The following is a 24,495-nucleotide window of genomic DNA, read 5'->3' on the forward strand; positions in this document are numbered from 1 at the left end:
CATTCATTACTGGTGGAATGACTCATCTTCCAGTTGTACATTACTGTTGAGTTACTCAGACATTTGTATAAGTTAGCAGAGAAAAAAACCACTGATGAGATGTACAAGACACGTCATCTGAGCTAATGAATGTTCCCGGGATATCCCCAAGATTTCTACCTGACTTTTCTTGCCTGTCCTATTTACTGTTTGACTGTTTCACCTTTTGGTTTTCTTTCAGAGTAAAATCACATCCCATTTCCTTTCTGCTTTCCACTTGGATGATTTTCACAGGCTACTCTCTTACTACTGCAGTGCACAAAGATTTACTGTCTACATATTTAACATTAGTCAGATTTACTGTTGTTGAATTTATGCACTAGAAATTTCAGGATTTAAAATTTTTCCTTTCTTCATTCTCTTCGCTGCTTCTCATTGTTTTTTCCACCAAAAGAGGACAAAAATAACCCAAACTATTTTTTTTTTTTTTTTCGAGATGGAGTCTTGCTCCGTCATCCTGGCTGGAGTGCAATGGCACGATATCAGCTCACTGCAATGTCCATCTCCTGGGTTCAAGTGATTCTCCTGTCACAGCCTCCCAAGTATCTGGGATTACAGGTGCCCGCCACTATGCCCAGCTAATTATTATATTTTTTCACCATGTTGGTCAGGCTGGTCTCGAACTCCTGACCTTGTAATCCGCCCCACCCCCACCCCCACTCCTCGGCCTCCCAAAGTGTTGGGATTACGGGTATGAGCCACCACGCTCAGCCTCTATTTTCTTTTTTTTTTTAATTAGCAATGGAATTGACTATAGATGGTAGTAAATTCTGCTTCATTTCTGTGGAAACATTGAAAACTTGATGGCTTTTGCAAACAACTGATAAATTGTTTCTGCTTTATAAAGAAAGGAAATAGCCCATTCAACTCAATGAAGTCATTAGTAAACTGGGAATTAGAAATAAAGATTCTGTATTTTTTTATTGTTATTAATTTAGTCTTTCTGTCTACATCTCAGTTTTCTCACAGGATTGTTTTAAGGTTAATCAGAAGACCTATGCACATTGTAAAGCATAAAGCAATCCTTAAGGATGCACTACAGGCAAGCCTCAGCTGAGAAACTTGATTTATGAACCATGCATACATACATACTACAAAGGGATGGATCTTACCTCAGTCTAGTGCCCTTTGAAAGAGTCAATCTAAATGGTCTTTTTGGCCCTTGAATCAGAATCTCTGGGAACAACTGAAATGTAGGTATATTTTTCTCAATGTGGAAGCAGTTAGGTTATGGGTTCTTATAGGGATTCATCTACTCTACTGCCATGTGAAGACAGGAGCCCATTTCTCAGTCAGGAACAGGAAGCAGGAAAAGTTATTTTTCTGGTATTTAATATTAAAATCCAAAGAATTATAAATGTTGAAAAACTGTTGGTAAAACTTGTGGTATTATTATTTACCTAAAGCACTTATAGGGGCTTTTACAGTATAGACTTTTTATGATTGTATCATTTAATTTTATTGATTCCTTAGAATAATAGCCCTTCGAAGTATGTGTTAAGAGCCCCACTTTATTCCTGAGGAACATAAGGCTCAGAAAAGTGAAGTGACTTGACCAGTGAGGGGGCTTAAATTTTCTAAACATTTCCTTCCGAGGAAGAAGGGAAGTTTGGCACTGTGTTGGTGCTTTAGAGCAGATTTTGGGTTACTTGTGAAGCAGAGGGGATTTCCAGGGTGTGTAAGCATGGACAAACTCCTTGAAAGAAAGCAGATTTTTTTTTTTAAGTAGTTAATAGCATTTTGGGGTTTGTAGGATTCAGGCTGTGTTATTGCCTTTTTTTTAATATTTTATTTTTTGGCCTGATTTGTTTCTATCTAATTTGGGAGTAAGATTTCATAATTAAAAGTATATTGCCCTTTGCCCTTTCTTTTAGCTATTCTCTATAAATCTGTCAGAATATGGTATGAAAATGAAGGAGAGTGGGAATAAAAATAATATAGCTGATTCTATCTAGAAGTTTAATTTCTAAACCATCTTTACCTGAGTTAGATCTATTTCTCCAAGGCTCAGATAAGATTGAAGAAATAACTTTATACTTGTAAGTAACTTCTGTTCTATCTGTAATTCTAATACTTGGAAATAATACCTAACTGCTAGGGAGCATGCATCTTTAGTTCATGATTCTACATGATTGAGAATTTTTTAGGGAAATGTTTTCAGTCCTTCATGTAGTTGATAGTGGGCTATCATTTTATATTTCAAGATTAAAAAATAGATTATTTTCTTTCTCCTTTCTCCTCTTCCTCTTCTCTTTTTTCTTCTTTCTAGCTGTATGGAATGACTGTACTTTAATTATTCATTGAGTCTTCTTTCAGTATTTAAGTTGTTTCAAATCTTTTACTATTACAAAATTACCACAGTGAATCACCTTACACATTTGTGATTTCTCACATATTCTAATATAGATGTAAGATAGATTTCCACAAATTGAATTGCTAGCACAGTGGAGACATACTAATTTCAATTGGCCTTCATGGAAATTTTATCAGTTTGTACTCTGATCAGGAAAATATAAGAATTCTTTCTCCACACCCATAAGATTCAGTGTGTTGTCAAACATTTTGATCTTTTCCTATATGAAGTAAAAAATAAAATTGCAGTATAAGATAAATTTACTATTTTCTTGGAGTGTGGTGGAGCATCTTTTCATAAGTTTAAGAGTCACTTAGGTTTATTATCTGTAAACTATTTGCTTCTGTCTTGTCCATTTTTTGAGTTGTTGTTTTCTTATTTATTTTAGGAGCTCTTTATTTGAAAAATTATCTGTGATTTGAATTACAATTTTTGAGGCATTACTCAAGTTTTTTTTTCTCCATGTATATTTAAAAGTATTTGAATTTATCAGACTTTCCTTTTATGGCTTCTAGGTTTCATATCTAGAAAGACCTTTTCCCTTGCAAGGTTATTTTTTTATTTTTATTTCATATCTAGAAAGACCTTTTCCCTTGCAAAGTTTATTTTTTTTACTTTTTATTTATTTATTTAATTTTATTTACTTGTTTTATTTCTTTTGAGAGAGTCTCGCTCTGTCACCTAGGCTGGCGTGCAGTGGTGAAATCTCAGCTCACTGCAACCTCTGCCTCCTGGGTTCAAGCAGTTCTCTGCCTCAGCCTCCTGAGTAGCTGGGATTACAGGTACCAGCTACCATGCCTGGCTAATTTTTGTATTTTTAGTAGAGACTAAAAGCCTCACCATCTTGGCCAGGCTTACAGGCATGAGCCACCACACCTGGCCTGCAAAGTTATTGAAAAACTAACAAACACAACATGGTCACCAGCATGACCAACATGGTGAAACCGTGTCTCTACTAAAAAATACAAAAATTAGCTGGGCGTTGTGGCGTGAGCCTGTAATCCCAACTACTTACGAGACTGAGACAGCAGAATCGCTTGAAGCTGGGAGGTGGAGGTTGCAGTGAGCTGAGATCGGGCCATTGCACTCCAGCCTGGGCAACAGAGCCAGACTCTGTCTCAAGAAAAAAAAAAAAAGAAAAAAGAAAAGTCAACAAACAGAAACAAAAAACTTCCTTTTGCTCCCTATACTTTTGTTGTTTTTCCTCTAAATTTTTGATCCATTTAGAATTTTTTCTCATATGAGGTAAGTTCCAACTTAATTTCCTCCCCAGCTAATTAGCCAGTTGTGTCAACATTATTTGTTTAACAACCCATATTTTACCCCACCAGGGATAAAGCAGGATGCTACTTTTAGCATATACCAAATTCTTCGTATAAACATTTAGGTCTCTTTTTGGACTTACTGTTCTGCTTCACTAATCTGGATACCTAACAGTATGATACTATTTTGATTATTGTAGTTTTATGATATATCCAATATCTATTAGAGCTAATCTTTATAGCTTGGGTTCTGGCACTTTCTTTAATAGACTTACCAGAAGTAAATATTATAGGCCTATGATAAAATGTATTAGTAATGTTCCCTGGGGCAAAATCATGTTTTATATATGTGACAGAGTCCTATTACCAGTGGCTTTTAAATGCTTTTGAACACAACACAGGTACAATATACATTTTATGTAATAACACATTTATAAATGAAAAAAGTTTTTACACATACAAAATTATGTACTCTTGCTATATTTGTTGCGTTCTATTTTGGTTCTTTTTATTTCCCCCAAAAATGCTGGTTGCAACCATATTAAATTGATCTCATGACGTAGTAAGGGGTTGTGACCTGCAGTTAAAAAACACCTTATTATTTGATGTTTTAATCATAGCCATTCTGACTAGTGTGAGATGACATCTCATTGTGGTTTTAATTTGCATTTCTCTGATAACTAGTGATATTCAGCATTTTTTCATATGTTTATTAGCCACTCGTATGGCTCTTTTGAGAAGTGTCTGTTCATGTCTTTTGTCTATTTTTTAATGAGGTTGTTTTTTGCTTGTTAAATTAAGTTTCTTATACATTCTGGATATTAGACCTTTGTTAGATGCAGTTTGTAAATATTTTCTCCTGTTCTGTAAGTTGTCCATTTACTTTGTTAACAGTTTATTTTGCTATACAGAAGATCTTTAATTGATTAATTAGGTCTCTTTTATCAATTTTTGTTTTTGTTGCAATTGCCTTTGAGGACTTAACCAAAAATTATTTGCCAAGGCTGATGTCAAGAAGGGTAGTTCCTAGGTTTTCTTCTAGGATTTTTATAGTTTGAGGGCTTACATTTAAATTTTTAATCCGTCTTGAGTGGAAGTGTTAATTTTGACATGTGGTAAAAGGTAAGGATCCAGTTTCATTCTGCTACATATAACTAGCCAGTTATCCCAGCACCATTTATTAAGTTAGAAGTCCTTTACCCATTGGTTGTTTTTGTTGGCCTTGTCAAAAAGCAGGTGTGTATGAGTGTGCAGCTTTATTTCTGAGTTTTCTGTTCTGTTCCATTGGTCTATATGTCTGTTTTTGTACCAGTATGAGGCTGCAGAGAAAAGGGAATGCTTATACACTGTTGATGGTAATCTAAATTAGTTCAGCCACTGTGGAAAGCAGCTTGGAAATTTCTCAAATAAGTTCAAACAGAGCTACCATTTAATCTAGCAATCCCACTGCTGGGTATATACCCAAGGGAAATAGATGATTATAACAAAAAGACACATCCCCTTGTATGTACATTGTTTTACTACTAAAAATAGCAAAGACATGGAATCAGCCTAGTGCCAATCAGTGATGGATTGGATAAAGAAAATGTGGCACTATACACCATGGAATACTATGCAACCATAAAAAAACAATGTCATGTCCTTTGCAGCAACATGGATGGAGCTGGAGGCCATAATCCTAAAGCAAATTAATGAAGGAAGAGAAAAGCAAATACTGCATGTTCTTACTTATAAATGGAAGCCAAACATTGAGCATATATGGACATAAACATGGTAACAACAAATGCTGCAGACTGCTAGAGGGGGTGGGGTATGGGTTGAAAAGCCACCTATTGGGTACTAAGTTCACTACCTGGGTACAGTATGCCCATGTAACAAACCTGCACATGTTCCCCCCGTATCTAAAATAAAAGTTGAAATTCCAAAATCAATAAAAATAAGGAAAATACTTCATTAGATATATCCAGGTGAAATTCCATCAGTCCTTATTAGTCTCTTTTTGGGAGGGAGTAGGAAAGTGGGAATGATGTGTCTCCTTAAATTAGGGAGACCACATGAAAGAAAGTAGGATTTCTCAGCCAAAAAACTCATGGAGGACATTTGCAAAGTTTGTCTCCCATTGATTGCAGGTATCTTGCAGGGAGGGGCAGTAGTCTTGATTGGCATGCCTTGCTTAAGAATACAGGCCACACTATTAAAATGTACTGTATAGGAAAAAGGAAATACTATTACAGTGCATGTACCAAGAGGTTTAGGCCCCATGTGTAAATTACTCCATGATCCTTAAACATAGTTATTTTGTTGTCTTCTGGCTTTTGGGCTTGGCTTTCTAGCTTGAATTTCTTATTTTTGAGATGGGGTCTTAACTATGTTGCCCAGGCTGATCTGAAACTCCTGGGCTCTGGCAATCTTCCTGCCTCAGTCTCCTGAATGGCTGGGATCCAGCTTGACTTTTGTTGCTCTGAGGGATAGTAAAACAAGAGAATGAACTTCCGGATTTTGAACCCCAAGTCCACCATTTACTAGTCAGATGATCTGCTTAACTTCTCTGTGCTTTATTCTCCTAATCTGTTAAGTGGGAATACCTCATGTCATTGTTAGAGCAATAAGAGAATTAGTATATGTAAAGCACTTAGGATTTTTGTTTCTTAATGGCTTTGTGATCTACGTGGCATATGGAAAGCACTATATAAGTTTATGGTATTATTTATTTGACTTGGAAGTATGTAGGATTTTTTTTCTTCAACGTCACAATTAAAAATTTTTGTGGGGAGATGATTAGGTGATTTTTTTCATTGTTTCCCTGAATCTCCTGACATGTGTCCTTTAAAATGTAAGTTTTTTTTGTTTTTTGTTTTTTTGGAGGTAAAGTCTTGCTTTGTTGCCCAGGCTGGAGTGAAGTGGCATGATCTTGGCTCATTGCAACCTCTACCTCCCGGGTTCAAGCAATTCTCCTGTCTCAGCCTCCTGAGTACCCGGGATTACAGGTGCACACCACCATACCTTGTTAATTTTTGTATTTTTTAATAGAGACAAGGTTTCACCATGGTTGGCCAGGCTGGTCTCGAACTCCTCCCGAAGTGCTGGGATTACAGGTATGAGCCACTGTACCTGGCCCAAAACGTAGATATTTTTAATCTTGGGGAAGTTTTAGTTTTTAAAAAATGATTATTCTTTTTTTTGTTTTGATTTATTCCTTGGGAACACCCTTTTGAGGCTTAAAAGTTGGATCTCTTTTCTCTGTTCCTTCTATTATGTTCTTTCTCTCAACATTCTTTTTCTTCTTTTCTTTTGCACGGAAGTAGAATTTCTCAAAATTTGTGCTGCATTTAACAAAATCCATGTTCTAGTATGTTAGTTCTAATCTTTACTGCTTTTAAGGCATAAATTCTGCTGTTGCATTTTGGTTTGTTTTCTTTTTTTTTTTTTTTTTTTTTCATTTTTATTTTATTTTTGCCAGATCTCTTTGCATCTCTTGCTGTTCTCTCCTTAAAGCGTATTGGTGTTTCTTCATAAATGCAACTGAGTTTGTCCTCTTCTTTGAGGGATCCAGGCAGAGGTCTTCTAACTTGTATTTGAGTTTCAGAACATGCTCCTTTCTGAATTATGTTGCTGTATTTTTCATTGGCCTATGATAGACTTTTTCACCCTATTGAATTATCCTTGAATGAAAAGAGATCCATGAATGCTCAGCATATACCATTAGGCAGATGGGCAGAGTGTACTTAACCCGTTCATTGTCCCGTCGGATACTGGCAGTTTCCACTTTTTGGATCTAGACTCATCAGGATATTAATCCAGTTTATCTAGTGAAGGTAAGCTGCATGGAGATGGGCATTTTCCCACTCTCTCTTATTGAGCCAGATATGGTTTATAGTTCTCCTCTGAACAGCATCTGAAAGACTATTCCTTGGTGGGATATACTTGTCTTGTCATACTTTCAGTCCCTTTATCTGCTCATAACACTTCTCTTTAGATAATAAAGTGTTCAGAAATGCTGTATTCTCCTAACTCTCCTGCCTTGAAGGTTATTTATTTAATTAGGATAGAAGAAAACAGCTAATGGACCACCTGGATTAAGTGGTAAAGGAAACTTGCTTGAGAGATGTTTGATGTGTGATAAGGAGACCATCACTGTTTTTTCTGTTTAATACAGCACTTGTTTCTAAAATTGAGTTAAAGTATTTTTTCTGCTTTACTTTGAGTCACCTCTACTCTTTCTGTCTCAAAAGCTGAAGAAATGTGCTAAGATAGTTTGTCTCAATAAAATACCATTGATTATCATTGGTCATTCGGTTAGGAGAACTCTCCCAAACTTCACCTCTCTTTAGTTTACAGTACTGTTGCCAATTTAAAATAGCCACCATGTTAGTTGTTAGGTTACAATGATACTTTTTAGCCATGTGGCTTCATTTTCCCCTAGCTACATTAAGGCAATGATGTTAATGTTCTTATTTAGGATCTATTTGGCTTCTATGGTTTAAAGAATGCATACAAAGTAATTAGATACAGAGATGCATTTTTTATTGTTGTTCTGATGTTAAGAGCAGTGCTTCTGACCAAAATAGCCGGTATTCCCCTGTTTTTCCACACCTACTGTGATGAAAGCCAATTGCTTTAATACCAATTTCAAAAAGACCTTTCTCACTTAATGTCTCACTCTAGTAACTAAGAAGAAATAAGAGGAATACAATAATGCATACTCAAAACTTTACATAAAAAGCAGTGATCTTCACATTAACTATATCCATGTACAGCAGACACCAGATAACATTTTCTTTTTTTCCTTTTCTACTTCATTGATAAAAATTTATTGCAGTTTGGCACCTAGAGTAAATACAACAGGAATAAAATGTAATTTCAAAAACAGTTAAGATTTCTTCAGCAAAATAGATGATTCACATCTTCAAGTCCCTTTTGCAGTCAGTTATTAATATTCTTTCCTCATTTCCATCTAAATGACTACAGCAATGCAGTTTTTAGTTACTTGACATTTTTAAGCCTATAACTGCTAGGCTATGCATAGCCCTACATCCTAATCAGATATTCATTGCTCCCAAGTCTCCAACTACTTGTACCCGCCTCCTCTTTCCTCCCAATCTCAAGGTTACTCTTAATAACTAGTAAATGCAAAAGAACTTTTAAAAGTGGCAAGGCATGGCCCACCCACAGTCCAAGAGCAGTTCTCAGCCCTGCCTCACCTGGTTCTAGTTCAGCTGGCGGATGAGCTGATTGATGCATTCACCCCGATAGCCAGGTGTGCCCATCTCCTTGAGGAAGCCCACTCTATTTTTGGTAGCATGACGGGCCACTGAGAGGTGGAAAGGGTGCAAGAACCATGAGATCTCATGGAAATGCTTCCCCGGGAAGGCAATTTCATGAATGAGGTCTTCCAAGCAAATGACACCAGACTTCCCCAGGTGCTCCTCAATCACAGTGTTGTCTGTCAGAGGGATGGTCTTATTCTTGACCCTGGCTTGGAAATCCCCAGGTCACATAAGTCTTTTTAGGTTCTGGGGAGTGACTTTTACAAAGACACCACTAAAAATTTTCTTTAGGCGAAGTCTTGCAATGGTTCTCTGCACCAGTAAACTCACACCATCAGTCCTTTCAATGTGTACAACAAAGGCCAAAAAATGTTTATCTGGCAATCCCAAGGCGTGAGGCTTCACTTCCAGTTGTCTGACACACACCTTGTCACGTGTCTGCCGCCAGGAATCATGCAGGAATGATTCCAATCGCTTAAACCTGGGCCCTTTTCCTTTCCTCTGCTCCTTCTTTACCAAAAGTGCCTGCTTTGCCTGAGTGGCTTTGAGGGCTTGATAAGCCTTCCTCTTTTTCAGGAGATTTTCTGAAACCAAAGGGATTTTTCTTTGCTCTTGCTCCGCCATCGTTCCGGTGTAGCAGCTACTGATCCAGATAACATTTTCTAAGGATAAGAAGAAAGGGAGTATTAAAGAAACTGGCTTTAACACTACAGTTTTTCCCCATTCATTCATTAGTTAATAGACACTTAATTGTTTTCCGTTTTTGGCAATTAGGAATCAAGCCACTGTTAACGTTCACATGTAAGTCTTTGTGTGGATGTGTGTTTTTTAATTTATTATTTATTTGTTTTTAAGACGGGGTTTCACCACACTGGCCAGGATGATCTTGAACTCCCAACCTCAGGTGATCCACCCGCCTTGGCCTCCCAAAGTACTAGGATTACAGGAGAGAGCTACCATGCCCAGCCGGATGTGTGTTTTAATATTTCTTCTGTGAATACTCATAAATGGGATTGCTCAGTTATATGATAAATATATGCTTAACTTTATAAGAAATTGCTGAATTATTTTCCAAAGTGGTTGTTCCATCCTTCATTCCCGCCAACAATGTTTGGAAGTTCCAGTTGGTCCTCACACTTGTTATGAGTCAATCTTTTTAATTTCAGCCATTCTAATGGGTATATAATGATATCTTGCTATGGTTCTAAGTGCATTTTCTTAAAGACTAATGATGTTGAGTATTTTATAGTAGTTATTAGACCAAAGGGAGTTATTCATCTTTGCAACATTGATATAATAAGATTATCTGATCGAAAGTTGATACTCAGGTTTTGTCACTTGTCCCAATAATGTCCTTAACAAACAAGCTTTTCCTTCCTATGGATCCAAACTATGACCACATATTGGATTTAGTTGTCATGTTTCTTTTTATCTCAGTTTTCTTTGTCTTTCTTGGACCTCAACTTAAAAAAAAATAGTAAAGCATAGGCCTATTCTTTTATAACATGTCTCTCAATTTGGGCTTATCTGATATTTCCTTATGATAAGATCAGGTTGGCATTTTTGGCAAGAATGTTACAAAAATTATGTTGTAACCTTCTCAAGGGCATTATATCAAGGGCCTCCCATGTGAATATTAGTGGTGACTTTATGTATTGCCCAAGAAATTTTCACCTATTCTGTGATGTTGCTAAGAATTCTCCTGTTTTCTTCTAGAATTTTCATAGTTTTGGCTTTTAAGTTAATGATCTAGTTAGAAATAACTTTTGTGTGTGCTGTGAAATAGGGATTGAGATTCATTAATTTTTTTCAAATTTTGCCTTACTAGCTTTTTCCATTTCTCTGATTTCTGCTTATTGTTATTCTGATTTCTTTGAAGTTTAATTTGTTCTTCCTTTTCTAACCTTTTAAGTTGAAAACTTAGGTCAGTGTTTTATAAACCTTCTTCTTTTTATATAAGTGTTTAAAGCTATATATTTCCTGCTAAGTATTAGCATATTGCATCTCATGAATTTTGATATGTAATTTTTATTATCACCTAGTTCAAAATATTTCCTAATTCCCTTTGTAATTTTTTTTGACCCTTGGGTTATTGACAAGTGTGTTTGGCAATATTTGGGGCTTTTATAGATATTTTATATATATTTTACTGTTATAGGTTTTTTGTTTAAGTGTGTGTGTGTGTGTGTGTGTATCAGCAAATATACTCTTTAAGATCTCAGTATTTTGAAATGTATTGAAACTGATTTTATGGTTAGTCTGTTCTCACACTGCTATAAAGAACTGCCCAGGCCTGGGTAAATTTACAAAGCAAAGAGGTTTAATTGATTCAAGGTTCTGCATGGCTGGGGAGGCCTTAGGAAACTTACAATGAGGGCAGAAGGGGAAGCAGGCATGTCTTACATGGCAGCAGGCAAGACAGCATGTGAGAGCACAGGAAAATCTACCATTTATAAAACCTTCAGATCTCATGAGAATTCACTGACTATCACCAGAACAGCATGGAGGAAACTGCCCCCATGGTCTAATCACTTTTTACCAGGTTGCTCCTTCAACACCTGGGGATTACAATTCAAGGTGAGACTTGGGTGGGGGCACAAAGCCAAACCATATCAGTGGCCTTGCTTGTGGTCTGTCTTGGTAGATGTTCAATGTGTGCTTGAAAAGGAATATGTAGTCTGCTATTGCTGGGCATAGTATCCTGCGATATAGTATGGATTTGTCTTCTAAGTCCTCACTGATTTTTATCTACTTGTTCAATCATAATTGATTGCAGAGAAGGGTGTTGAAATCTCCATCTATAATTATAGATGTACCTATTCCTCCTTTGTTCTGTCAGCTTTTGCTTCATCCACATCTTGGAGCTCTATTCTTATTTATGATATGACTTTGATATATTGATTCTGTCATCATTATGAAGTGTCCCTTTTATTATTTTTTATAGTACTCCTTTTCTTCAAGTCTATTTTGTCTAACATTAGTGTCATCATTCCAAGTTTCTTAAGCTTACTGATGCAAGATACGTATTTTCCCCTACTTTTTACTTCCCACTTATTCTGTATTAAAGATAAGTACATTTATTATAGATAGCATTTTTTGTAAGTGTGGATTTAAACATTTTATTTGCTCTTTGTCTTCTATTTGTCCCATCTGTTTTTTGTTCTTCTGTTTCTCCTTTCATGTCTCCTTTTGGGTTAATCCAATTTATTTTGATTTTTCATTTAATTCTTCTATTGGCCTTTATACCTTTTTACATTATTTTTTTTAACTTTTTAAAATTTTTATTAACTTTGGCCTACAGAGCTCTGTTATTTTTTAAATGTATGATTTGGCTTTACAATCTAAATCCTTAACTTAATTCAGTCTACTTAGAGTTTATATTGAACCAAAACACATGAGATACAAGAACGATATAGCAGTAGAATTCTATTTACCACTTCCTGGTCTTTGTGCTATTGTTTTATTATAGCTTAAAACATATGTTATATCTGTATTATGTTTTAAGCCCCATAATGTAGTGCTATGATAATTTTTGCTTTAAGTAGTTGTATGTCATTTGTTTATTTATGAGACAGAGTTTCACTCTTGTTGCCTATGCTGGAGTGCAGTGGTGTGATCTTAGCTCACCACAACTTCTGCCTCTTGGGTTCAAGCAATTCTCCTGCCTCATCCTCCCAAGAAGCTGGGATTACAGGCATGCGCCACCATGCCCAGCTAATTTCATGTTTTTAGTAGAGACAGGGTTTCTCCATGTTGGTCAGGCTGGTCTCGAACTCTCAACCTCAGATGATCCTCCCACCTCAGTCTCCCAAAGTTCTGGGATTATAGGCGTGAGCCACTGCCTCTGTCTATCTTTCTTTCTTTCTTTTTTGTCTAGACAGTATCTTGCTATGTTGCCAAGGCTGGTCTTGAATTCCTGACCTGAAGTGATCCTCCTACCTGGGCCTCTCAAAATGTTGGGATTACAGGCATGAGCCATGGCACTGGCCAGCTTCAGCATTTCTTGTTTTGCAGGCTAGCTGGTGATAAGTTCTCTATTTTCATTTACCTGAATATGTCTTTATTTCACCTTAATTTTTTTTTGCCTCAATTTTTGAAGGATATTTTTACTAGATATCTAATTCTGGATTGAAAGCAGTTTTTGTTGTTATTTTATTTGTTGTCTGTCGTCCTTTTAAAGATGTCCTCTGGCCCCATTGTGTCTGATGAGAACTAAACTGTCATTTGTATCATTATTCCTTTTTATGCAATGTATCCTTTTTTTCTGACTGCTTTTAGATTCTTCTATTTTTGATTTTCATCTGTTTTACTAGATGTGCCTAGTTATAGTTTTACTTGTGGTTTTCTTTGTGTTTATTCTGCTTTGAGTTTGCTCTGCTTCTTAGGTTAGTTATGTATTTCATGAAATTTGGGGATGTTTTGGCCATTCAAATACTTTTTACTACTCTGTCCTTTCTATCCTTTCCTTCTAGATTGTAAATACACATGTTGATCTGTTTGATATTGTACCACAGGTTACTGAGACCCAATTCATCCTTTTGTTTTCATCAAATTATATGATTTTTTGTTGCTCTTTCGTATTCATTGACTGTTTCTTCTGCCGTCTCCAATTGGCTGTTAAATCCATCCTGTGAACATTTTATTTAACGTTTGTGCTTTTTGGTTCTATAGTGTTCATTTTGTTCTTTTTCTTTGCATTCGTTATGACTATATTTACCCCTTAGTTCTCTTTGCCTTTTTTTTTTTTTTTTTTTTTTGAGATGGAGTTTTACTCTGTTGCCCAGGCTAGAGTGCAGTGGTACAATGTTGGCTCACTGCAACCTCAGCCTCCCAAGTAGCTGGGATTACAGGTGCATGCCACCACGCCTGGCTAAATTTTGTATTTTTAGTGGAGGCAGGGTTTCATCATGTTGGCCAGGCTAGTCTCGAACTCCTGACCTCAGGTGATCCACCCACCTCTGCAGCCCAAAGTGCTGGGATTATAGGCGTAATTTTTGATTATATTTGAAACAGTTACTTTATAGTTCTTGTCTGCTAATTCAAGCATCTAGACCTTGGATTGGTTTCTTTTTTTTTTTGGAGATGGAGTTAATGTCTGTTGCCCAGGCTGGAGTGCAGTGGTGTAATCTTGGCTCACTGCAACCTTCACTTCCTGAGATCAAGTGATTCTCTTACCTTAGCCTCCTGAGTAGCTGGGATTACAGGTGTGCACCACCATGCCTGACTAATTTTTGTATTTTTAGTAGAGATGAGGTTTCACCATGTTGGCCAGGCTGGTCTCAAACTCCTGACATCAAGTAATCTGTCTATCTTAGCCTCCCAAAGTGCTGGGATTACAGGCTTGAGCCACTGTGCCTGGCCTGGATTGGTTTCTTTTGACTCCTCTTTTTTTTTTTTTTTTTTTTTGACTATGAATTACATTTTTGTATTTCTTTTTATGTTTATTAATTTTGAATTGTGTATCAGACATTGTGAATGACACATTGCAGAGGCTTTAGAGATTATTTATGTTCCCTGGAAATTATTGATTTTTTTGCTAATTTAGCAGGCTGTTAAACTTCTTGAGACTTAGACTCTAAACTCTGTTTTCCTTGTAATGGGTAGCAGCTGCAATCTCTGCTTAGGTCTTTTAAGTCTTTCGGCTATTGCTTTTTTGCTGGACTCCTTGGAATCTTCTCCAAGCATGTACAGATCATGTTTTACCCAAGGATTTTGGCAGATTTATATGCAAATTTTGTGGTTTTATCCATTTTAGGATAAAACCCTGTCATTTTCCAACCTCTGGTTGCCCCCAAACTCTGTCTTCTGTTTCATCAAATCAGTAAGTTCTGCAGCTTTCTGCTTCATTTCCAGCTGTTCCTGCTGGCCATACTGTCTGGAGAGTGCCCTCTGACCTAGGCAAATGTTACCTTGTATAATTTTCTTATTTTCTTTCCTTTTTTCCCCCCAAATATAATGGCATTAAAAACCATAATTATTTATTATTATTATTATTATTATGGTTTTAGGGGTTAATGAGACTCAGTTGATGGTTCTTGCTTGAATCCTCTATTATTATAATCCAATAGGGTTAGGGGTCATCTTGAAATCCCCCTCGGTCTCATCAATGTGGGGATCAATGCTAGCTGGCTGTTGGCTGGGACTCCACTGGACTGTCAGGTGAAACACTTACATGTGACCTCTACTTGGGCATTCTCAGGATGCTGGTTTCCAAGAGCAAGCATCCTGAGAGTGAGAGTCAGATGAAAGCTGTATTATCTTTTATTTTCTACCCTCAGAAATCCCATTATGTCACTTCTGCCACATGCTGTTCTTTGAGGAAGTCACAAAGGAGAGCCCATAATTAAGCATAGGGTATTAGACACCACCTTTTGAGAAAGGAGTGTCAATTAATTTTCAGACAGATTTTAAAACTACCAAACCTTTCAAATGTCATGTCCCCTCCAGTTTCTGCCTTCTTTTGCTCATTCTTTGGTACCTTCAAAAATGTTGGGTATTTATCTAGAATTTGTATTATTATCTAATAATCCAATATAAACTGTTCCATCATTACCAGAGGTGGATCTCCCTGCCATACTTTTTTTTCCCGTAGCATTCTCACATTTAATATTATTTACTTATTTACTTGGTTTATTTTGTGCATCCTCCCACTAAGCTCCATTAAGTTAGGGTTTTTTGTTTTGTTTTTCTCTTTGGTAAACTGCTAGGCATATAGTAGGTGCTCAGCAAATATTCATTAAATCTTTACCTATCCAAAACAGCCAAGTAAATAAAAGCCTGTTAGTGACAAAAGAGGACCTACACATTTTAGAGCCTTGTTCTTTGAGCACAGTCGCGCCGGTAAGAGTGGCATATCTAAGGTTCACTTCTCCTTGGCTTACAGAACAGGACTTAGAGATTTTGAACAATTCATTCTGATCATTACTATCACGTGGGCTAGTTTAGAAAACATTTAGGAAGTATTTTGGCAATGTTTCCTAACATTGCCAGCTGTGGATCAAATGAAATTACATATGAAAGTGCTTTGTGAAGGCCAGGCGCGGTGGCTCACGCCTGTAATCCCAGCACTTTGGGAGGCTGAGGCAGGTAGATCACAAGGTCAAGAGATCGAGACCATTCTGGTCAACATGGTGAAACCTCGTCTCTACTAAAAATACAAAAATTAGCTGGGCATGATGGCGCACGCCTGTAGTCCCAGCTACTCGGCAGGCTGAGGCAGGAGAATTGCCTGAACCCAGGAGGCAGAGGTTGCGGTGAGCCGAGATTGTGCCATTGCACTCCAGCCTGGGTAACAAGAGCGAAACTCTGTCTCAAAAAAAAAAAAAAAAAGAAAATGCTTTGTGAAGTGTAAAGCACCTTGAGATTATAAAATGCATTAGATAGGCCGGCGTAGTGGCTCACGCCTATAATCCAAGCACTTTGGAGGCCGAGGCGGGTGGATTACCTGAGGTCGAGAGTTCACGACCAGCCTGACCAACATGGTGAAACCCCTTCTTAAAAAAAAAAAAAAAAATGCGTTAGATAATTGTATACAGTTGCATCCACTAGACTGGCTTTTTCAGGTTTCATTTTGAGAATATCTGTGTGTGTGTGTATTTTTAAGGGATGAATATTTTGAAATATCAAAACAATAGAAGTCATTGCAGTGTGTTTATAATAAAGTCCTTACTAAGTTCTTATTAATGTTTGTCTGACTTTTCTTTTTTAGGAACTTAAGAGATTTGAGAACTTTGTAAAATCTTGTCCTCCTTTTGATATTGTCATTGACGGCCTCAATGTTGCCAAAATGTTTCCTAAAGCTCGTGAATCTAAACTTGTAAGTATAAGTTTTACTTTGTTATTCCACATCTCTAGAAATATTTATTGTCCCCATTTATGATCCTTTTTGGGGCTCTTAGCTCATCAGTTTTTCTTCCTCTAAAACTAAGGTCCTCAGGGTGCCACAATGACCAATGCTTGCTCCCCTAAGATTTACTGTTTACATCACAAATAAGTCACTCCTCAAGGCTGCGAGAAAGAGATTGAAAGTGAGGAATTAAAAGAAAGACTATAATACAGGGCCAGATTTTTCCTTTTTGTGCAACCTTTAGCTAACCTTCTCCTGAGTCTCTCCTTTCTCTTTGGGGTCATTCTGTCATTTCCCTGTGGGTCATAACCTTATATTTCAAAATTATCAATATACAATATCAAGAGATAGTAATCACTCATTACCCACATTTGTTTTTTTCAAACATGGTGTGTTCAAAAATTAATCTAAGCAGTTTTTTTCCTATATGGTAACCATTTATCAATTCATAAATGCCCTCCTGGTTTCTAATAGAATGTCATTTTTCATAGCAGCAATTAACAGTTATTTTAATCTCTATTTTGTAGATTTCAAAAACTCAGGCCAATTTTGTAAAAGGGAAAATATTTATACGGCTGAAGAGAAACCAGAGTGTGTATAGTAAATCTATAGAAAACAGTCAACATCAAAATTAGATTGTAGAGAGCTCCTGGGTTTCAGACTTGTGGCTGTTATCATTACCAATGGCAATCTCTAGCCATTCATCTGTAATTAAACTGTGTTTTAATAATTGCTGCCACCAGCCAGGCACAGTGGCTCATGTCTGTAATCCTAGCACTTTGGGAGGCCAAGGCAGGTGGATCACCTGAGGTCAGGAATTCGAGACCAGCCTAGCCAACATGGTGAAACCCCGTCTCTACTAAAAATATAAAAATTAGCTAGGTATGGTGGCACATACCTGTAATCCCAGCTACTTGAGAGGCTGAGGCAGGAGAATTGCTTGAACCTGGGAAGTGGAGATCACAGTGAACTGAGATCGTGCCACTGCACTCTAGCCTGGGTGACAGAGCAAGATTCTGTCTCAAAAAAAAAAAAAAAAATTAGCTACGGGCCAGGCACAGTGGCTCACACCCGTAATCCCAGCACTTTGGGAGGTCAAGGTGATCACCTAAGGTCAGGAGTTAGAGACCAGCCTGGCCAACATAATGAAACCCTCCATCTCTACTAAAAATAGAAAATTTAGCTGGGCATGATGGTGCATGCCTGTAATCCCAGCTACTCGGGAAGCTGAGGCACCAGAATCGCTTGAACCTGGGAGGTGAAGGTTGCAGTGAGCCAAGATCACACCACTGCACTCCAGCCTGGGCAACAAGAGTGAAACTCCGTCTCAAAAAAAAAAAAAAAAAAATTGCTGCCACCGTAAAAGCTTTTTTCTCAGAGATATTACTAGTTCAGTTTGGCCATTGATACTCAGAGAAGCTTACAAATACAAAAGACAAATTTGATTTACAGAAACTTCTTTATATGCCTTTCTTCTTTTCTTTTCTTTTTCTTTTCTTTTTGTTTTTTTGAGACAGAGTTTCACTCTTTTTGTCCAGGCTGGAGTGCAGTGGCGCGATCTTGGCTTACCACAACCTCCGCCTCCTAGGTTCAAGCAATTCTCCTGCCTCAGACTGCCGAGTAGCTGGGATTACAGGCATGCGCCACCATGCCAGGCTAATTCTGTAATTTTAGTTGAGATTGGGTTTCTCCATGTTGGTCAGGCTGGTTTCGAACTCCTGCCCTCAGGTGATTTGCCCGCCTTGGCCTCCCAAAGTGCTGGGATTACAGGTGTAAGCCACCATGCCCAGCATATGCCTTTCATTTATGCTTTTGCCTACATTCTTATGGTCAAGTATGTATGTTTTTAATTAATTATTTACTAATTTTTTGAGACGAAGTTTCACTCTTGTCTCCCAGGCTGGTGTGCAATGGTGTGATCTCAGCTAACTGCAACCTCCACCTCCTGGTTTCAAGCAATTCTCCTGCCTCAGCCTCCAAGTAGCTGGGATTATAGGTGCCCACCACCATGCCCAGCTAATTCTTGTATTTTTAGTAGAGATGGGGTTTTACCATGTTGTCCAGGCTGGTTTTGTACTCCTGACCGCAGGTGATCCTGACCTCAGTCTCCCAAAGTGCTAGGATTACAGGCATGAGTCACCATGCCCAGCCTTAATAGAGTCTCCCTCTGTCACCCAGGCTGGCATGCAGAGAGGTGTGATCTCAGCTCACTGCAACCTGTGCCTCCTGGGTTCAAGCGATTCTCGTGCTTCAGCCTCCAGAGTAGCTATAATTATAGGCGTGTGCCACCATGCCCAGCTAATTTTTATATTTTTAGTAGAGATGGGGTTTCACCATGTTGGCCAGGCTGGTCTTGAACTCCTGACCTCAAGTGATCCGCTCACCTCACCCTCCCAAAGTGCTGGGGTTAGAGGCATGAGCCACCTCGCCCAGTCTTTAGTTTTTACTTTTAAAAAACCTTAATGTTAGCAATAGTTATTTGACAGGTATTTGTTATTACCCAGCTCTTTAGAGCATTCTTATCTTGTGGCTGTACACTGGTATTATAGTTGAGAAACAGCTCAGAGATCTGCTTAGAGATGTTACCTAAATAAGAAAAGAGGAAAAAGCTTCCATTTGAAGCTAGAGATTTGTAAAAAGAAATCAGGGCATATCATATTTCCTAAAAACTCATTTTTTTTTTTTCCTGACAAATCTACTTACAAGTCCTTTTTGGCTTAGTCTCATTCTTGACTTGAACACTTTCTAGGCTGTCAGAAGTAGCTTCCCATTTCTTCTGTTCACCCTTTAAATAGCACTTTAGTTTAAGAAATTGGGAATGAGGATTCTGGAACAAGATCCTTTGAGTTCCAATTCTGGCTCTGCTACTTATTAGTTTGCATGACTTGAGAAAGTTATTTCATCTTTCTTTGCCTTAGTTTCCTAGTCTGTAAAATGGGGATATAATTGTATTCATATTATAAAAGTGTTGTGATAAATTACTGAGTTTTAATATCTTGCATAGTTAGTACTTAAAAGATATTAATGTAACTATTATTGTGATTACTGTTGATACGAACTTCCCAAATGGAGCTGTAATTCTTGTTTTCAACAGATCCTTATCTGACTCATTAACATTTTTTCCTGTAGAGACTCAGGCTGGATCAGGTACTCAAATAATAATTGACTGATAATTGAAGCCAGTACTGTAAAAAACGTAAGAAAAATATTTAAGTATGATGAATTTAAGGAAGTTTATTTTCTTCTGATTATGAAAGTATGTTCAATGTAGAAAATTTGGAAAGCACAGAAAACTATATAATTCTACCATTCAGCTGCAGTCACTGTCAATACTTGTTTCCTTCTATAATAGTAGTTTTTTCTATATTTTATGTAATTGAACTCCAGCTGAGTAAATAATGATGTATCTACATTTTAATTTACAGTTGTTGAAAACTCTTAGCAAAAATATAATGATCAAAGTAGTAAAATACATCTGTATTATTTTTATATTTGAAATGGGAAGGACCTTTGAAGCCTACATAAAAATTTTTTTTTTCTTTTTAATTTATTTTCGTCTCAGCTCCAGGTAAGTTTAAAAGCCTACAGAAAATTGAACAGCCCTAATGGGAAGAATAGAGAAATTCTCTAGACAGTAAAAAACTAAACTAAACTAAATTTAAAAAACATAATCACTCTTAAAAGACAACAAATGGAAAAATGTTGGCGGGGCAGTAGCTTATGACTGTAATCCCAGCACTTTGAAAGGCCAAGGTGGGCAGATTGCCTGAGGTCAGGAGTTTGAGACTAGCCTGGGTAACGTAGCGAAATCCAAGATCTACTAAAAATACAAAAAAATTAGCTGGACGTGGTGGCACATGCCTGTAGTTCCAGCTACTCGGGAGGCTGTGGCAGGAGAATCGCTTGAACCAGGAGGCAGAGTTTGTAGTGAGCCAAGATTGTGCCACTGCACTCCAGCCTCGTTGACAGAGCAAGACTCATATCAAAAATAAAAAAAAGCTTACAACATGTGACAAAGAGTAAATTTCCTGACTGTATCAGGACTCTTATAAGCCTATAAGAAAAATGAACTGGCCGGGTATGGTAGCTCACGCCTGTAATCCCAGCACTTTGGGAGGCCAAGGCGGGCAGATTGGCTGAGGTCAGGAGTTCAAGACCAGCCTGGCCAATGTGGTGAAACCCCGTCTCTACTAAAAATACAAAAATTAGCCAGGCATGGTGGTGGACTCCTGTAATCCCAGCTATGTGGGAAGCTGAGTCAAGAGAATTGCTTGAACCTGGGAGGTGGAGGTTGCAGTAAGCCTACATTGTGCTGTTGCACTCCAACCTGGGTGACAGAGCAAGACTCTGTCTCAAAAAAAAGAAAAGAAAAGAAAAAGATGAACCATGCAGTGGAAGAGTGGTTTAACTTTATTCATAATTATAGATATACAGATTAAAATATTTATCTTCCAGATTGGCAGAGATTTAAAAGTTGGTAACATTTAGTGTTAAGAATAGTTTGAAGAGGTAGGGAGGATGATATCAATGCAGTATTTTTGGTGGATGATTTGGCTATAACTTTCAGTATCTAAAATGTTGAAATTCTACTTGTAGGAACTGACATAGTAACACTAGTACATAAAGTTATATATTCAAATATGTTAATTATTGCATTATTGGTAAGCCGAAAAATCTAAACCTTAATACCTATCAATCTAAAGCCTGATACTTATTTAAATATCCATTTTTGTGAATAAGGTAAACCTTTATGTGCTAATATAGAACATTAGTCAGAATATAAGTGTAAGCAGCAAAATGAATAACAATATGCTTAGAATTGGTCTGCTTCTATTAAAAACAAAGCAAAAAATTACCCATCTATAGAAAAATGTTTGTTAGATAAGTTTGTATGTGTATGCCACAAAAAAATTCTAGAAGCTTAACATACACACACCCACAAAATTTAACAGTATAGTTACCTTTGGGAGTTCGGTATCGAATACTGTATAAGAGATTGAGAGGATTTCTGGTTTTTGTTTACATTTTTTGAATTGTCTTTTACCATGAGTATATATTACTTTAAAATTTAAAAAATATCAGGAAAATAAAAAAGTTAAAAAGTATTTTTGGTAAATATTTTAAAATAACTTTATAAATGTATTCATTTCATCTCAGTAGTACCAAAACAATAAAGAGAAAAATTACAAAATAAAATAATTTTATAATACTCTGTGTCTTGTGGATATAGAATAATTTTTTTTTTTTTTTTTTTTTCTTTTGAGACGGAGTTTCACTCTTGTTACCCAGGCTGGAATGCAATGGCGCGATCTCGGCTCACCGCAACCTCTGCCTCCTGGGTTCAGGCAATTCTCCTGCCTCAGCCTCCTGAGTAGCTGGGATCACAGGCATGCGCCACCATGCCTAGCTAATTTTTTGTATTTTTAGTAGAGACGGAGTTTCACCACGTTGACCAGGATGGTCTCGATCTCTTGACCTTGTGATCCACCCGCCTCGGCCTCCCAAAGTGCTGGGATTACAGGCTTGAGCAACCGCGCCCGGCCCTTAGAATAATTTTTAAATCATTTCCCTGTTGTTAGACAAATGAGGCTTTCCATTCACTATGGTAAGTAATACTTGGAGGACAACCTTTGTGCATGTTTCATATGATGTCTTTGGAATAGATTTTCAGAAACAGGACTCTTTAGTCAAAGGGCATGTATATTTTTAAAGATATCACTATATATTGCCAAATTGCTTTCCAAAATGGTTGTAGTAATTTATACTACCACCAACAGTGTATAATGGTGCCTAATATAACACATTTTCTTTACTCTGTCACCATGCTGGAATGCAGTGGTGTGATCTCCACTCACTGCAATCTCCGTCTCCCGGGTTCAAGTGATTCCCCTGCCTCAGTTTCCCATCCCAAGCAGCTGGGATTACGGGCATGTGCCCCTAGGCCCAGCTAATTTCTTGTATTTTAGTAGAGATGGGATTTCACCATGTTGGCCAGGATGGTCTCGATCTCCTAACCTCGTGATCCGCCTGCCTCGGCCTCCCAAAGTGCTAGGATTACCGGTGTGCGCCACCACACACAGCCAATATAACACATTTCTTTAAGGTTGCTTATTACATGATTGTTTCAACCACTCATCTATGCTGTGCGTCCACTAAGTGGAAAGGGCTGGATGTTATTTTCCCCATTTTTTAGGTTAAACAGATTTTTTTTTTAAATTGTGGGACAAACTTTAATGAAATAGTTCCAGAAAGGGAATATTCTTCATTGTCTCTTCTGTCTTCCTTATCTTTCTCTCAATACAGTTACCTATAAGTGTACAAAAAGGAAAACTTAGTAATTCTAAGTTGTATGAGTCTTAAGTGTTTTCCATCTTTGAAGAATTTCCAGATTTTTTTCCTGTGGAAGAATGTACATGTTATCGGTGTTCTTCCTATAAACGCTCTGTATAATTGCACATTTTTCTCAATCCTTTTACATTAATGGTTGATTATATATCTGGTATTATTCTCTGTAAGCTTATTAATGAGAAAATAACTTTTTACATTGATTATTTAAGAAGTAGCACCATTACCACACTTTTTTTTTTTTTTTTTTTTTTTGAGACAGTCTCACTCTGCCACCCAGGCTGGAGTGCAGTGGCGTGATCTTGGCTCACTGTAACCTCTGCCTCCCAGGTTCAGGTGATTCTCCTGCCTCAGCCTCCTGAGTAGCTGGGATTACCGGCACACGCCACCACACCTGGCTAGTTTTTGTATTTTAGTAGAGATGGAGCTTCACTATATTGGCCAGGCTGTTCTTGAACTCCTGACCTCATCATCTGCCCACCTGGCCTCCCAAAAGTGCTGGGATTACAGGCGTGAGCCACAGCACCCAGCCCATTATCACATATCTTGATCTCAGAGCCTACAGCTTAAGGGTGATAGAGATTAAGGAACTAAAAAAAGCAAGTTCTAGTTGTGAATGTATTTTATTTTCTCAGTTTTCAAATGAATCTTTTTTACATTTTAATTTTTCTGAAGTCTTAGTGTGTGTTATAATTGATGCTTGAGTTAGTAGACAAGAACTATAAAGTACTATTGCAAATATAATCAAGAATTATGCCTGTAATCTCAGCACTTTGGGAAACTGTGGCAGGTGGATCACCTGAGGTCAGGAGTGAGACCAGCCTGGCCAACATGGCGAAACCTGTCTCTACTAAAAATACAAAAATTAGCCAGGTGTGGTGGTGCACTCTTTTAATCCCAGCTACTTGGGAGGCTGAGGCAGGAGAATTGTATGAACCTGGAAGGTGAATTTTGTAGTGAGCCAAGATTGCACCACTGCACTCCAGCCTGAACAACAGAGTGAAACTCTGATGTCAGCAGAAATTTGCCAGCCACCGTGTAGAGATTTATTGGTGACTGTCATTGCCTGGGTGTGTACAAAATTAGCTATACATAGCATATGTCTATTCATCTGTTTGCCACCTCAGTTGAATTACTTGTATTGGTAGCTTCACACACTGTTATACTGTTTAATTTTAACCTAAATCTTTGTTTAAAAAAACTTTTATTTTAGGCTTGGGGGTATATGGGAAGGTTTGTTATATATGTAAACATTTGTCAAAGGGTGTTGGGGTACATATTATTTCATCACCCAGGTATTAAGCCCAGTATCCAATAGTTATCTTTTCTACTCCTCTCCCTTCTTTCACTCTCTACTCAAGTAGACCCCAGTGTCTGTTGTTT

General features: G+C 37.5%; 1 protein-coding gene and 1 pseudogene across 5 annotated transcripts in view; one reads left to right on the plus strand and one right to left on the minus strand.

Annotated features, from left to right (window-relative positions):
• PRORP (protein only RNase P catalytic subunit) overlaps positions 1 to 24,495 on the plus strand; it is a 165,496-nt gene that overhangs the window by 43,002 nt on the left and 97,999 nt on the right. For all 5 annotated transcript variants that reach the window (XM_074393352.1, XM_074393353.1, XM_003924208.3 and 2 more), the window contains one exon: positions 16,630 to 16,737. In XM_074393352.1, the coding sequence (XP_074249453.1) occupies positions 16,630 to 16,737 (108 nt within the window). The remainder of the gene's footprint in view (positions 1 to 16,629; positions 16,738 to 24,495) is intronic.
• On the minus strand, positions 8,862 to 9,545 carry LOC120363936 (ribosomal protein uL30-like; annotated as a pseudogene).

Source organism: Saimiri boliviensis, chromosome 2, assembly GCF_048565385.1.
Source record: "Saimiri boliviensis isolate mSaiBol1 chromosome 2, mSaiBol1.pri, whole genome shotgun sequence".
Classification (NCBI taxonomy): Eukaryota; Metazoa; Chordata; class Mammalia; order Primates; family Cebidae; genus Saimiri; species Saimiri boliviensis.